The sequence below is a fragment of the Periplaneta americana genome, chromosome 10 (genome assembly GCF_040183065.1).
Source record: "Periplaneta americana isolate PAMFEO1 chromosome 10, P.americana_PAMFEO1_priV1, whole genome shotgun sequence".
In the NCBI taxonomy this organism is placed as follows: Eukaryota; Metazoa; Arthropoda; class Insecta; order Blattodea; family Blattidae; genus Periplaneta; species Periplaneta americana.
In genome coordinates this window covers 61,277,595-61,293,840 of record NC_091126.1, presented here as the reverse complement: position 1 = coordinate 61,293,840, position 16,246 = coordinate 61,277,595, and the positions used below count along the sequence as shown (strand labels likewise).

The following is a 16,246-nucleotide window of genomic DNA, read 5'->3' as shown; positions in this document are numbered from 1 at the left end:
TGTATCTCTGCCAGCTCTTGATTTGAATACATGTCGCACAGTCTAACGCCTACACAACACTGAATGTAACCTTCGCGTCGGAATGAACTGTCAGAGTGCCCTCTTAATGTCTCCTTGGACGGCAACGACTTGCGGAAAGAAAAACGTTCCGGTGAATTTCAATGTTGTGAAGGCCATAACTCGGAAATAAAACATTTCCGGACACATGTTGTAATGAACTATTTTGATTGTCTACATGTGGGAAATACATACCTGAAATTATGCCCCGTATTTTTGAAACACCCTGTATATAAAATACACAGTGGCGTAATATTATACTAACGAGAAAAAATACAAACCACAACCACTCTAAAGGTTTATAAATGAAGGGTTTGGGGGTAAATGATGGTAAGCGCCATGACAGATAGCCTAATTTTGACAAAAGTAAAAAAAAAAATAAGTTTCTTAATTTTTTATTGGAATAAAAGGAAATACAAATGCACATTTAATGTAAAGAGCACATGTTATTGAAATACATGTTAAGTGCATTTTTTGAAGGACTAATAATGTAGAATGAATATTCAAGACTGCAATTTTCATGTCCAGCCGGATTATTTACGTGGCTGATGGCAACACGGGTGTTTTACGTGGTCTCCACATGGGAGTCTTCCAGCTTTACATCATCTTCGGGATCCATAATATTCGTCATAGTTTTTTCGTTACACGGAATACTTGTCACATTACTGACTTGTCACAACCCTAACCTGTCACACATTACCAATTGGTCATCACCTTCAATCATCACTAATGGAATGTCTGTTCACGACTAAACAAATTGTCAAACTCACAGAAAATAGGAAACCGCAAAACATGGAAATGGTACAATTGTAACGATATCCCATGATTTCATTGAAGGAAAGACTGAAATGTACTGATTTTTGAAGTGACTAAATAGGCAACGAACTTAGATTTTAAACTAGTACTCTTTCATTATAGCCATGTTACCTGAATACAAGTCACTCTACAATACTAACACACAGGCAGGCTTTCTCGGGTCCCGCCTGGACTGACTGGGCTTATAAAACCAGGGCTCAATGCGCCAGTCCTAAATTTTAACCTGCTCTCCAGCTGCCCCGGAACCCAAGCCTGACGCCAGGCAGGTACGGGCGTGAGTATTGTCTGCTTTGCCCATGTCTGCTATGTGCTAAGTTTCCTTGGTCCTTTATTGCAAAGGCCAGCAAAATCAATGCCCATTTTGTATTCATATTTTGATATTACACTTTACATTCAGCTCAAGAGACATTTATTTTCAATTAATTATTTCTGCTATTTTCATCGTCAGACTAATGACATAACATATTTGGTTTATGACATTGAAATAATGATATGCCATAACTTTTATTTTAGTAGTGTGTAACTAATATGTTTCAAATTAATATTTCATAGGAGTTAGAAGAGAAGTAGATATAAAAGTAACTCCTGAGTTGCAGTTCCAGAGTCCGCATTGTTCAGTGTACCGTTCCAATTAACATCTTACCCAAAATAATTTCGTTATCATCCTTAAAGTTTGAAGTATACAACTTTGTAGGTTGATTTCCTTATTATTATTATTATTATTATTATTATTATTATTATTATTATTATTATTATTATATATTTACTTTCTAGCACATTGATTGAAGTAGATTGTCAAAAAACACTTACAAAAACTTTTTTGCGTTTTATGGAAAACCACAGGAACTGGATATGAAGGATTTGGGAACCTGACGCCTGAATCACAATTGCAATGTGGGATGAGTTTAATGTTATGATGACTCTGTTGCCAGCGAATAGGAATGACTGAGAATGAACAATGAGTGAAATTTTCTGCTATGTTTATTGTGCGCATAAACTAGTTAGCGTTTGATTTCACGTTAGAGCCAAGTGTAATTGAGCATCCATGAACGGTGGAACAGTAGTTCTAATTCGCTGAAAGGTGTGTTAAAAATATTTCTGCTGTCGATTATTATTGCGATATCAGCGCGAACTATAGGGAAAAGGCAGAACCTTACGTTGATGTAGGTACAGCTGGTTTGAAGGACATTGAAGTAAGTCACCGTTACATCAAAATACCGAAGCTCTGTACCCAGACCCACAATTCCCTATACGCGGTTAGGCTATTGATAGGAAAGTTGTCATTGGCTGTCTTTGGAATCTCATATGAACGCTCCTATGAAATAGTAGTAGCAGCATCATGGACATAAAAATGAGACTGGAATATTTAAAATTGCATTTGATAGCCTAGCAGGATCTGTGCATAAATGATATGTCTGCGTGCAATGAAATGAGAGAAACTTCCCTAATTTAATGTTGCAGTCGCGGGCCGGCAGTGCGGATTTCCCGGTCGCCCAAGAAACGGAACGAGTGCTACTGCGGCGCCCGTGTCCCGTCCGGGGGACACCGTCCACTACACCTGTCGACCGGGGTACACGCTGTTCGGCGAGGAGGAGCGCGTGTGTCTGGACTCAGGCATCTGGGCGGGCCGACAACCTCTATGCGGTAAGTACATAATTTTCCATACGACATTAGGGTAAAATAACTTTTTATTTCAGAAAGTTTAGTTCAGCGTCATCTGAAATCGAACAAGTAAAGATTATATACAGTGTAATTTTATTTGCGAATAACTTTTTTTTTTTATGTTTCTGCGAAGTGAATTGTAGCTTCGCCTGGGCCATATATTCAGAAGTCTAATAGAATAACTTTTCGGTAAATATCGCTGCTCCGCCGGTCAGAAAACACACCTAGCATCATATATCGGACGCTGTTGTATAGAAAATTTTTGTCACGTTAGTACTTGCACAATATTGTGTTTTGGGACAGTTTCTGTGTGCTAAATATATCACGTTTCTAGTGACCTTTAGAAAACAGTACAATTCATTTAATAGAATTATTAATCGTAATTCGAACAATTAGTTAAACTCATTTAATTGGAAGAAGATACATTGCATTTGCTGAAAGACGTTTCGATAAGTGATCAGTAGTTGAAATAATAAAGTATCTTGTTAATTGCCTAACGTTATGCTACGGTCGTAAAACATTGACATATTACCAGAGTTTTGGTAGAAACCTTCTTTTCATATTCCAACAATGACAACTAACTAAACAAAAATGTTCATCATCAATTTTTTAAATACAAAAAAAAAACTTCACGCAATTTCACTAAATTTGCAATAAGACTTTTTCAAAGCAAAGGTGAACACGCAGCGCTTTCCCAACGAGAAAACACAGTCCTATCAACCTGGGTGTTGGACACCCGTTATAAGTAGTTCCGAAACGTCGAAAATTGAATTATAGCACTCCAACAAAACGTGAAATCTCAGACGTCATTTGTGTCTGTATTGAAGATGAGGTCACAGATTTGTCGAGATTCCATTTATTTTCCGAAAGGTCAATAAAGCTCTAAACCATTACCCATTAAAAGAATGACTGCAATTTAAATGACGCCGGAGGGGGTAATCCCCACACATGTACGCCATGGTAGTAGTCACGTTGAGTCAATAATTATACTAAAAATGTGTTATTGGGAAATTCTACGATATTGGTGGCGGGCACGTGCAGATAGAACGATGAGTTTCTGGTGCTTCGCACGAAGTAGGGTATACCAAATAGCGTAGTCTGTGACAGAGCCATAGACCTTGGAAAATATATTGGATGAACGCTTGATCGACAACGCCGAACTTCTAGTAATAGACTTCTTCTAATAAAATTACAGTAATAAATTACTCAGTTTTTTTTAATTTAAAATACATTCAGATAGAAATCATGAATTGCAGTATATTTTTTGAGAAGACACATTGAATTAATTATCTTCAAAAGCGTTTGGTACTATGAAATTATTATTTTATTAATGAATAATAATACTAATAATAATAATAATAATAATAATAATAATAATAATAATAATAATAATATGAAAATGAAAGACACTTTTTCAGCTTTCACAATAACGGGACTGCCTCATTGGACAAAGCATAACTAACACACAGAGTGAAAACAAAACAGAACACAAACGAGAAATGTAGGGAACGGACAAAAAATGGGAATTAAAGACAGGAAAGATAATGGCATACATATAATAGGCCTAAACATACTAAACAAACAGATTAGACGTTCAAACAAAAGTTATTCCTTTTTGGGAAACAAAGTACATGTGGTATTTTAAAATGGCAAGTAATCCTCTGATAGCAGTCAGGGAAACATCACGAATGAAGTCGTTCAGCTGGAACTTCTTGCAGAAACTGACAAAGAGACGAGGTATTGTACCCCTAGCGCCAACCATTAGCCCAACTACTTCAATGGAGGTGAGGTGATATTTCTCCAAATAGAATGGAACTGAGGGCTCATAAATTCTGTGTTTTTTTGCCTGGACTTCAGCGGGCTGTTGTTTCTGTGCCTCGAACCTTACTGTCGGGTCGATAATGTAGGCGGGTGTAGAGCCTGGTGGAATGGCAAGCATGTCAATTCGCCGATATGATCCCTCTTAAGAGATGCCATGGACTTCTTCGTGTACAGTGAGACCTTTTTCCTCAAGGCTTCGGCAATAATGGACCTGATTCTGTGATGTCTAGAGTTCCGCAGCGTCTCGCCGAAAGGACAGGCACCCAAAACGTGGCCATGAGTTTCAATCTCACTTTCGTAACGACGAGAGTGGTTTCCGAATCGGGACATTCCTGATATAACACGCAGCGGACAAACATTAGCAGTCATTTTAAGAAGTAGTCTCCATTCACTGCTTGTGAGGCGATCGGGTTGTCGGATTCATTTATTGGCGGGAGTGAACTCCTTATAGAGGATGACTCCTTTGCCTTTCTGATTTAAAGAACACCAAGATTGAAATGTTCGCTCCCTGAGCTCTTGTCTCAATTCTTTCACTCGAAATGAATCAGAAGAGAACTATACGAACTTTAATTTCGTTCTTTAATATTTACCACAAAATATGTAAATTACCTGGACATGTGGAATTTCTGCAGTTCATAATTGGTAACTATCATTTTGTTTCTTTGAAACACTTTTTGAATGAAGAAGAGGGAGAGGTATATTTTTTTTTTTCATCAAAGCCGCCTTAAATGTACATTGAAACCAAAAAATTGCAAAAAGTACATAAAATATAAACATTCAAAATTGAAGATCTCCTCGTTAAAAGGATGTAATATCAGTCTCCTTCCAATAAGTGATTTAGATGAAAAAAAAAGTATTTTTAAACCATTCATTTATGGAGATGAATTATTGCATTCAATGGCTGTATGAACTTGTATCTTTGATTAATCAAATTCTTGTCATAGAAATTATAGGCCTAAAGAAATATGCTCCTCAAATTAGTTTCCTTACTCCTGAAACATGAATTACAGATTTGTTGCTTGCATTCTTATTCCGATGAGATCTTCAAGTATGTGAATATATATTTAAGTTTCCAAATTCCTTTAAACTCATAAAGAAACACAAGTAAAGCAAACTGAAAAAATATTTGCTTTCTAGGAAATTCCATATGTCCTGGACTTATGGTGTTCCTACAATTCACTGTGAGTTAATGTAGCAGTGAAATGTACACTGAGCATTGGACATGTGGGATTTCTGCACTAATTGAAAGGTCTAAGTATGAATATTACAACCATATGAAAAACTGAATTTGAGAAATGTTGTGGCTTGTGGGAACTCTGCAATTATTTGAATTAAATAAAATTTATAATTTTATTTTTCGTCTAGGGTTCCAAACTGACATATTCTTTCAACACTGTTTTCTTGATGTAACTGGCACTGAATTACTCAAACTTTTAACTTCCCGCATTATACAGGGTGATTCACGAGTAGTCACCGTCACTTACTGGACATATTTTCGAAGACATTTTGAGCAAAATAAGTCACACAAACATGGGTTCTATTCTCAATATTTTCAGAGTTAGACTACTTTGAAATTAAAAAGTATATATATTTTTACCTTCAGTTTTAAGGGTAAATTAATATTACAATTGGAGAATGAATTATTCAGACATATATTTTCTTTAATTGGGTAGTATTCTGAAGCTAAAAATATGTTGTTAATACAATAGTCCCTTCGTAGAATTTTTTTTTTTCAATTTTTAACTATAAATCTACATATTTCTTAAGCATTTATCACAACAATTGTTACAATTCACGTCATTCTTGTAAACTCTTTAAGGCCGTACATTAGGATGCAAAATTGAACTGTAAGGAATCAAATTTCCAGCAGTCGTGTGGTCTATTGTAATAAGTGTGTAAGAATAATGTAATTATTAGTTAAAATTTGGAAAAAAAAAATCTGTACAAAGCAACTAAGGAACTGAAAACATATTTATAGCTTCAGAATACTAGTTAATTAAAGAAAGTATACTTCTGAATATTTAATTTTCTATTTGTATTATTTTTTAAACTTAAAACTATAGAAAAAGAGTATTTCTTAACAACTTCAAATTATTGTAACTCTGAAAATATTGAGAATAATATACATGTTTATATGGCAGTTTTGTTCAGAATGCCTTCAGAAATAAGCCCCGTAAGTGACGGTAACTCCTCATGAATCACCCTGTATATCGGTGAGCTAATGTTTATCATGATTGTAATTAGATCAGATGTCCCTGGTTCAAACACGGCCATTAGCAGATAGGTTCATTCTATTCAACAGTTGCCATCCATAGCACACATACAACTAGGAAAGGGTATCTTGATATGAAGGGGAACATCCAAGAGATAATGTAGTTCTCGACATATTCTGAGTAGTTTATCAGCATAAATATCCGTGATTGCACCCTTTACAGAAATGTTAGTTCATCAGAATCAACTACTAAGGAAAGAAAAGCCATCTCTAAAGAAAATATTTCAAAATGTAATAAAGAGACTGGATGGAGTACTTGTGGGGGCAAAGACAAAACTTTTTCAGAAAATATAGGGTTGGCTATTTGCCTTTATCCCGCTACGCGATGTTCAAATCGTATTAGTAAAAGCAGACACTGAAATCTTTGGACCAACATTTTTTTTATTTTATCACGACAAATGTTCAGAGTGCCCTTAATTTACCTGCATTGTCTTACTCTTCTTAACATCCCTACAGTTGTCGTGGAGTCTTTGCTCTGCTGCCATGATTCAGTGACAGAGTTGCTCCTACTCTTTAACTCCGTGGCGAAAACTAAATAATCAATGCTGCCCCAATGAATTTGGGTATAATCTGGTGATCTTGGTGCCAAGGAAGCGATCGAGCACGATCAGCACATAGTTTGAGAATTTTCGTAATCAGAAAAGGACAAACAATGCACCAGTGACCTGTACAACCATCATTGCTGGGCCATATACGCCGTCTCTGCCAAAGGCGCAGCCAAGCAAGGAAGGGAGCTTTAAGTTACGAGTGTTATCATTTTGTTCCGTTCCTGTTACATACGTATATTAAGCAATTGTATAGTTTGTTTCCTTCCTGTTCCATGAGTATAAATGTACGAATTTTGAGTGCAAATTAAGTTAGGAGTGTTATCAGTTTGTTTCGTTAATGTTCCATTCGTATATGAAGCCATTGTCTAGTTTGTTTTGTTCCTGTTCCATGTGTATAAATTTACGAATTTTGAGTGCTAATTAAGTTACGAGTGTTATCAGTTTGTTTCGTTAGTGTTCCGTTCGTATATGAAGCCATTCCCTAGTTTGTTTTGTTCCTGGTCCATGCGTATATGAAGCCATTGTCTAGTTTGTTTCGTTCCTGTTCCATGCGTATAAATGTACGAGTTTTAAGTGCTAATTACATTACGAGTGTTATCAGTGCTTGCGGAGTTTTCCATAATGCCTCGACACGATTACACTTTACCACAAAGGATTTAATCCTGAGTATGCTCTGTCATTTTAAGAAAGTGTTTTATGATAATATATTAATGAAAGAATTTTAATTTACTCCTTTATATGTGCAGAAATCTGTTCCGAACAAATATGACATTGTAAAATTTCTTTCCAGAAGGGAAAGTTACATTTCTTCGGATCAAATTTCTGCACATTTAAAGGACAAAACTAAAATTCTTTCCATGATCTATCATAATACACTGCTCTTTTAAATTGACTGAACAGTTTGGGAACACGCCATGAAATATTTCATATAAAACAATTTTTATCTCGAAAGGAAAGCAAAAACGAACAGCATTTTATTGAACTTTTCTCTTTGAAAGATTTCAAAGAATAACCCCATGGAATTAATTCCTACTTTGGGTTTATTCTTTATATAACTCCATGAGCTACCTTTTTGCAACGAAAGATGGGAGCTTAGGTCCAATTCCACTGTAACTTACTACCAAGTACTCGAAATCACACCGTTGTTGCACTAGAAGGTCTGATTTTTTAACGTAGAAAACAAGCTAAACATTAATTTCAGTAAAAGTGGAACCACCTCGTTTTTGCAGGGAGCCCTTCAATTGTAGTTGTCAACTTGGTAATCTTTGAACGTTACATAATTTCGTTTTCTGATGCTTCAATTTTCACAATGAACGTCCGTCAAGAAAAGTAACATCACAATAAGCTATTCCGAAGGCGTGTCTTCCCAAATGCTCTCTAGTATAACAAGATTTCGCATTGTTTATCATGTGGTTTCCCTTCCCTTCATTCATCCCTACAAATTCTCCTCTCCTCATACAAGATATGGTGTAGGATTACACAGAGGCTTGGGCAGATTATGGAGATTTGTAGCGAGTTACTCTTACGTATATTGTTTTTTTTTCTGAGAAAGATTAACATTGTATTAATAAGACCCAATGGTGGTTGAATGGCATAAACATTCAGCCCGTGAAACAGGCGATCCGGATTCGAGTTCCAGTCAGACTTGAAATGCTTAACTGAATAATCTGTAAGTGGCACTACAGCCTGACAAAGTCATATTTGTGGTGAATCGTTGGTTCCCTCAGTTTTCCTATGTTAGGACACAACATTTCGTGGGACTCCCACTCCATTATCACTTTATACCATTGTCCGATCGACGGCTCGAGCCATGTGGAAGTACTGATTTAGGCACGAGAATATTTGCCTGTTCGGAAGTTTTATGCACGGAAAATCTTAGGGCAATCCGTTGGAATGACTTGGGAATGCACCTTGTTTTTGAGAATTAACGCAAAATGCTAAGAGGCTGAGACGTTGTGACCCCTCCAACATAATCGATATCTACACTATCTACCAAAAAAGTAAATGGGCACTGTTTTTGTCCCTTTAGAACCTCGTGGTAAACTCTATTTTTTTTTATCATGGAGTGCAGTTTCATAGAAAGGACTTTGCCGACAGACCTTTTACTGCCCCCTACTAATTGGTTGTCATAAATAAATATCTTCCTTACGGTGACGGAAATCTTGTCTTCTCCTGTCAGTAACAAATCACAACCCTTGTTCAGAAGAATTGACAGGCTCTCGTTAAATCCACGTGGAGGCAGAGTTGCTGCATCTTTTCCGAATTCCAAGAATCTCGTCAGTCTCATTTCAGGGTCACCAGGATTATGGCAACTGTGCAATGTCGGGACGAGGGGACAGGATGGAATTGTCAGAGGTGTTTGTGTAGGAAGTCGTAAATCTGTAAGTGGGTGTTCAAAGGAGCCACCGAACTGCACTCCTTGAAATAAAATAAGGTATACCACCTCTTGTTCCTATAACAGCAGCCACCCTGTCAGGCATGCTCTCCACTAGTTTGTGTAGGATATCCACTGGAATGCGTCGTCATTCCTCTTGCAATATTGCACTCAGTTGGACAATGGAAGTTGGCCGCATCTCCCGAGACCTCAATCGCTGGTCCAATTTGTCCCAAAGGTGCTCAATGGCATTGAGATCAGGACTCTGTGCAGGCCAGTCCAACCGGTGAACTTTATTGTCTGTATACCACTGCATAGTATCCGCCGAAACATGGGGCCAGCTTCCATTGTCCAACTGAGTGCCATGTTGCAAGAGAAATAGCGACGCATTCCAGTGGATAGCCTACACAAACTAGTGGAGCGCATGCCTGACAAGGTGGCTGCTGTTGTACCAACAAGAGGTGGTACCACGAGGTTCTAAACGGGCAAAAACATTGTCCAATTACTTTTGGGAGATAGTGTATAATAATATTCGATACTAAGGCAGAAGACATTTATATAAAATATTCAATTTAATTAGCTGCATCGAATGTCTCTTACTGCCATGAAGTCCATATCAATTTGGCCACTCTCAATTTCTTTATCATATTCATTGCAGTCCTCCGATCAGCATTTGGCGTTGTGTGGGGAGGGCTGGCCTAGGTATATTGAGGTTGCAGTCTTGAAACCTGAGTACACAACGAACCTTACTAAATTCAGCCTGTATGAGTAGTAAGAATGCGCCTATGGAGAAATCGGAGCTATAATTTATTTATACAGTCAACTCCGGATATAATGAACCTCTGCGGACTTTCATATTTTGTTCAATATATCAGGGGTTCACTATATCAGAAGTGTCTCTTCCCTAACTTTAAGTGGCGGAAATGAATGAAATTGTGAAGAAGAAAATAAAATATTTCATTTTTGTGGATTGGATTACACTGTATACTGTCCCTCACAGTTCATTTAATAACACTATACTGTCTACCCACGTCCGCTTGCGAAGGACCACGTTCAATGTCACTTATAATATTCACCTCATCTTCCAAAGAAAACACTTTACACTTCGACATTTTATATAGTACATTCACTGTTGGAACACTAAAACAGACTAATCAGGTAGAAATGACATACGCTGTTATGGTGTGACTGCGTATCAGCCTTGGAATTTCCCGGGTCACTTAAAGGAAACTAGGAGTGCGTTGATGGAGTTTGAAAGCCATCGAAATCTTACCTTCATGTATGCTTTGGACATAATGTCCGTCCCCTTTTAATAAAAGAAGGCAATTTCATTTTCGGTAGTTTCGATGCTATCCGTTATAATGGAAATGTTTCTGAGAACAAAGAACAACCCTTTGACAGTGGAGGATTAGAAATAACAGTAGAGTGCCTGAGAACAGAATGTCAACCAAAGGACGGTGGAGTGAGGCAAGGTCGTCAAGCGTTGTCTGGATTTACAGTACAGCTCATTATCTAGGAATCACTAATACTACCTTTGTCCTTTGACTAAAGAAGTAAGAAACCTAGAATGTTGGTCTCATCACATTCTTTTAATTTCAAACAAGAAGGTCTGACTTAAAATAAGAATTTATCAGGACACAAGGTTCACTATAATCGAAGCGAGGGTTCACTATACACGGAAATATTAATGTACTTTTTAATGTATGCGGGTAGGGACCAACGATTTAGGTTCACTATAGCCGAGTTTACTGTATCCAGGGTTGGCTGTACATAGAATTATGGTTTGCCATCTCCAGTCGATATAATAATAACATTAACCTACCGATTGCACGGTTGCAGAAATATCGATTCTAATAGTGTATCTTGTTTGTTATGTATGCACTCTTTTGACGAAATTCTGTTGCGTCACGAGGGTGACTCGCTTGCCAGTTACACGAACTGATATAATACAATATGCGCCAAAACAAAGAGTAGGCCTACTGAAATTATAGCTCGGTTACTTTGCATGTTTGCCTAGCAACCAAGTATTTAATTATTTTTAAGAATATTTAGATATAGGGTAAAGGTTGGTAATATTGTGATACGAGTAATAGTATGATACTTCTTTTTGAGAATTCATTACAATTTTACTGAGCGAGAGAAGGACCGTTTTGTCCAGAAATTTGGCCACGAACATTCCCTTAATACGTTGACGCAAAAGACTGAACTTTCTCTCGCACGGTAAAATTGTACTAAATTCTCAAAAAGAACTGTCACAATATTACCAACCTTTATCCTACTGTACATTCAATGCTTGACTTACTGCTGCAATTATAATTCTCACAACACAGTAAAAACTCTTTATTACTTAGTATTATTTCCGTTAATACGGGCTTCGACGTGTAAATTGTGAAGTTTGAAACACGTTGCAGATGTCTTTGGTGAAATGTTTCACAAACCGCCGGCTAGTAACACGGGTAGGTTACAAGTTGTTAACACGGCCATAAACAAACCGCTTTACTCCAGGAACTCTGAGAAATGCATAATTTCCCGTGGTACACATTTTCCTTATCCATTGGATTCACCTCACCTTACATCATCCGATATCCATGCATCTTTATGGAGAATTTACTGACAATTGAATCGATCGCAGCTGAAAGGCATTGAGTCAAAATTGGACATATTTTATTTAGCATTATGAACTACTTAGACAAGACCTAACGATCGGCGCAAGAAATAATTAAGTCAGCCTTCTCCTTGTACAAGAAACTGTTGCTACTGGGAACGTTAACGGACGAGGAAAGCAATAAGTCATTGACTTCCTGCCTTTCAACGCCACGCCGCACCATGCGAGGTTGACCAAGCGGCCGAGCTGCTGATTTCCGATTGCCGTCAATCCCGCAGCCTTGTTGATTATTTTACGACTTTGTATCAACATCTCAGGTTCTTTAGCGTCTGAATAAAATGAAGGTGATAATGCCGGTGAAATGAGTCCTGCGTCCAGCACCGATAGTTACCCAGCATTTGCTCATATTGGGTTGAGGGAAAACCACGGAAAAACCTCAACCTGGTAACTTTCCCCGACAAGGATTCGAACCGGTGCCATCTGGTTTCACGGTCAGGCGCGTTAACCGTTTCTTCACAGGTGTGGATCCGCGGTGTTGTGTTATCAATATTTCAATGTAATACGAGTCATAAGTGACTGTGTTTTTTACCCAACTTCACCCTATTCAGTTTCGGTCTTACTAATAAAAACTCTATATACAGACCTTTAACTGTCTTATACTTATACAATGATTAGCTCGTTTATATGTCGTGTGTAAATTCCTTACTAATAATTAGTACATACGTCGTGTATAACAGTATAACTGTCACACGGTTACGCCATTACTTCGTTACGGAAGGTAATAGAATATCTGAGGTTCTCTATTGCATCCGGTAGAGTGCTCTAGTGTGGTGTGTTAAGTATCGATAGTACAACTGGTTCTAATATATTACCACAGTCTAATACATACAGTCGCGCAACTCATACGTATAAAATATGCCAACATTTGACAGCTGGCGCTACAGTAGCCCTCTAGCGGCAGGCAAGTTAAAAGTGTGCACACGACATATGATAACACATCAGAAAACGGGTTTTGCGTAAATTATTTTATATTTTTATGCTATACAGTAAGTGTATATGGTTCTTATTAATTTTACTTTAGAATCGTAGAAGAATTTCACACGCAGTTAATCTAGAAGAAGCTGGGAATAAACGTAATTCTTTCTGCTCCTTACAACTGAATCATGGCCCTGATCACGTATCATGGTTTGAAATAATATAATTGTTTGTACGTGGACGGTAAATTTAATTAATTCCTAAATATATTTATGAACCATTGAAGAGTCAAAATTGTAGGGCATATCTCGTAGGGTACATCGCGTGGTGAACTCCTCTCCCTATTTCCTGAGAAATTAACTATTTTCCATACCGCAAATTGGGGTAAACTCGGCCGCTGAGGTAAACTTAAAAATAAAAAAGGGGAAGATTTAAACCTTAATTTGACAGACATTGATTTATGAAGTTCATTATTTTTCCATTTTTTTTATTATTTGAGTCGCTAATAGTGCTGATATTATGGTTTAAATTTTTATGGAAAGTTTACCGCATTCTACATTACATTTCCAGTTTTCACACATAAGCTTAATTTTAACTTACCCTACCTATATAGCACTGCTCTACTTAATGTGACCGAAGATATTTGTGAAGCAATCGACTCTAATAAAGTAACAATACTAACAGTTCTTGACCTTAGCAAAGCTTTCAACTCTGTAAATTTTGACCTGCTCGCCCATAAATTGAGAAATCTGTATTTGTCAGACACTGCTGTGAGTTGGTTCGAATCCCACTTACGGGAAAGACAACAATGCGTTGTATCCGGGAATCGAAGCTCCTCCTGGCTTGACATAACATCAGGTATAACACAGGGGTCGGTACTCGGACCATTGTTGTTCACAATATATGTCAATGATATTACATCTCTTGTAAGGCATTGTAACTATCACTTGTATGCTGACGACCTTCAATGCCACATCTCTTCCCGCTTAGACCGAGTAAATGACGCTATAGATAAATTGAACGAAGACATTGACTCGATTGTGACATGGACAAAGAAACTCCATGTTAAAATCAATCCTGGAAAGACACAAGCAATCATATTAGGACACAAACGGCAAACCGACGCTGTAAAACACCTTGACATTTCCCCCGTTAAAGTAAGTACAGTGCATATTCCTTTCAGTTCTTCAGTGAAAAATCTTGGCATTCACATGGATAATAATCTCAACTGGGACATGCAAATCACAGAAACCTGCAGAAAAGTATATTCTATTACCCATGTGCTAAAAAGGATAAATGTTCATCTTCCCTCTTGCTTAAAAAAGTCCCTTGTGCAGACACTTGTACTTCCCTATTTTGACTATGCTGACATTTTACTGACTGACCTCTCCAGCGACAACAAAACGAAACTTCAACGTGCTCATGATTTGTGTGTACGTTTTGTAAGCAATGTTCGTCAATATGATCATATTAACCCATCCCTGGAAGCAATAGGTTGGCTTAAACTAGATAAGAAAAGAAATTTACATTCACTCCTCTTTCTCTTCGAAATCTTGAACTCTTCTATTCCTTCGTACCTGTCGTCTCGCTTCACATACTTTTCTTCCCACCGTAATCTGAACACACGCTCTCGTCATGAAACAATATTAACAATACCATCCTATCGCACCTCCTCATACTCATTCTCTTTCACAATAGCCCTGCCAAGACTCTGGAATTCGCTACCTGCTAGCATCAGGGACTGTCGAAATAAAATTGAATTCAAACGCATACTTACTAGACTCTTGGTCAGTAATTGATTTCTTGTAAATAATTTCCTTAATCTATCACAAAATATTTCAATATCCAGTAATTTCATCACTATACAATTTTGTTATTCTAGGTTTAATTTGAAATTCAGTAAATATAAAATATTATTTGTTTTTCTATTATAAGTTATCTAGCTTTAATTAGTGAGGTAATCTTTTCGTACTTTGGTTTTTATTGTAATTGTAAATTTAATACTAATTTTAATTTTACTTGTAATTGTAATTGTAAATTTAATAATAATTGTAATTTTATTCTTCGTATTACAGTTGTAATCTCCTGGTAGAGGGGCAGAGAAGGCCTGACGGCCTTATCTCTACCAGGTTAAATAAATAAATACTACTAAATAAATACTAATACTATATAATACGTAATTTGCATGCACTTACTGTTATTATGACGTAGGTGAGAAAAAATGAATACACAATTTTGTTGAAAAAATTGTAACTTCAATTAACTCAGAAAATGTAGGCCTAATTTTATTTTCAGAGCAGAATTGATGTAATTCAAAAATGGGTATTGAGGGTTAAAGTAAACATTCTGTAAAATACAGCGCAAAGTAGCAGTTAATATTGAATTTATTTAAACTATTAGTAGTCAGTGAAGAGCACGACGGATATATTAATTGCTACTTTGCGCTATATTTTACAGAATTTTTACTTTAAACCTCATTACCTAATTTTGACTTAGACCACTTCTGCTCTGAACGGCTCAAATAATCACTGGTAACGTAAAATCAACACCAATAACAGTCATGCAAATTATTACAAAAAAGATTGCTTTTTATATTAAATTTAAAATGGCTCTTTCATTTCTTGAGAACCTAATACGTCTGCCACATGAATCTACACCAACACATCAGAAATTTATCGACACAGTCTGGATTTATTCAAGAAGTGAATATTTTTCAAAAGGATTATAATGCGCCATGAATTCTTGAAAAATTAACACCATAATCCCAACTTGAACGCAATATAACATTCAACTTTTGAAAAATATAAAGAAAAAAACACGAATACAAAAATTATGGAATTACTTGCATTAAAAACTGTAGATACATTATCCAAAATCGGAATGGTTACACATTTACACATGATCTCTGCAAAACAATAATATACTGTAACAAGTATTTACTTTGTTTTTATTTAAACTCTCCTTCCTGACATACAAATAGGTAACTGATAACTAATAAATGTTTTATAGAACACAATACGTGGGCTACCTACAACGTGGATTATAGGTTATGACTGAGTTATGATTTTGTCTTGTTCTTTAGGGAATCTGAAGAACGACAAATTCGGAGATTTAAA

General features: G+C 36.7%; 1 protein-coding gene across 1 annotated transcript in view; it reads left to right on the top strand.

The window, feature by feature from the left end:
• Nucleotides 1-1,918: 1,918 nt before the first annotated feature.
• The window catches only part of LOC138707726 (uncharacterized), a 576,458-nt gene continuing 562,130 nt past the window's right edge, over nt 1,919-16,246 (top strand). Inside the window, exons 1-2 of the mRNA XM_069837592.1 lie at nt 1,919-1,925; nt 2,335-2,517. Of these exons, the coding sequence (XP_069693693.1) occupies nt 1,919-1,925; nt 2,335-2,517 (190 nt within the window). The remainder of the gene's footprint in view (nt 1,926-2,334; nt 2,518-16,246) is intronic.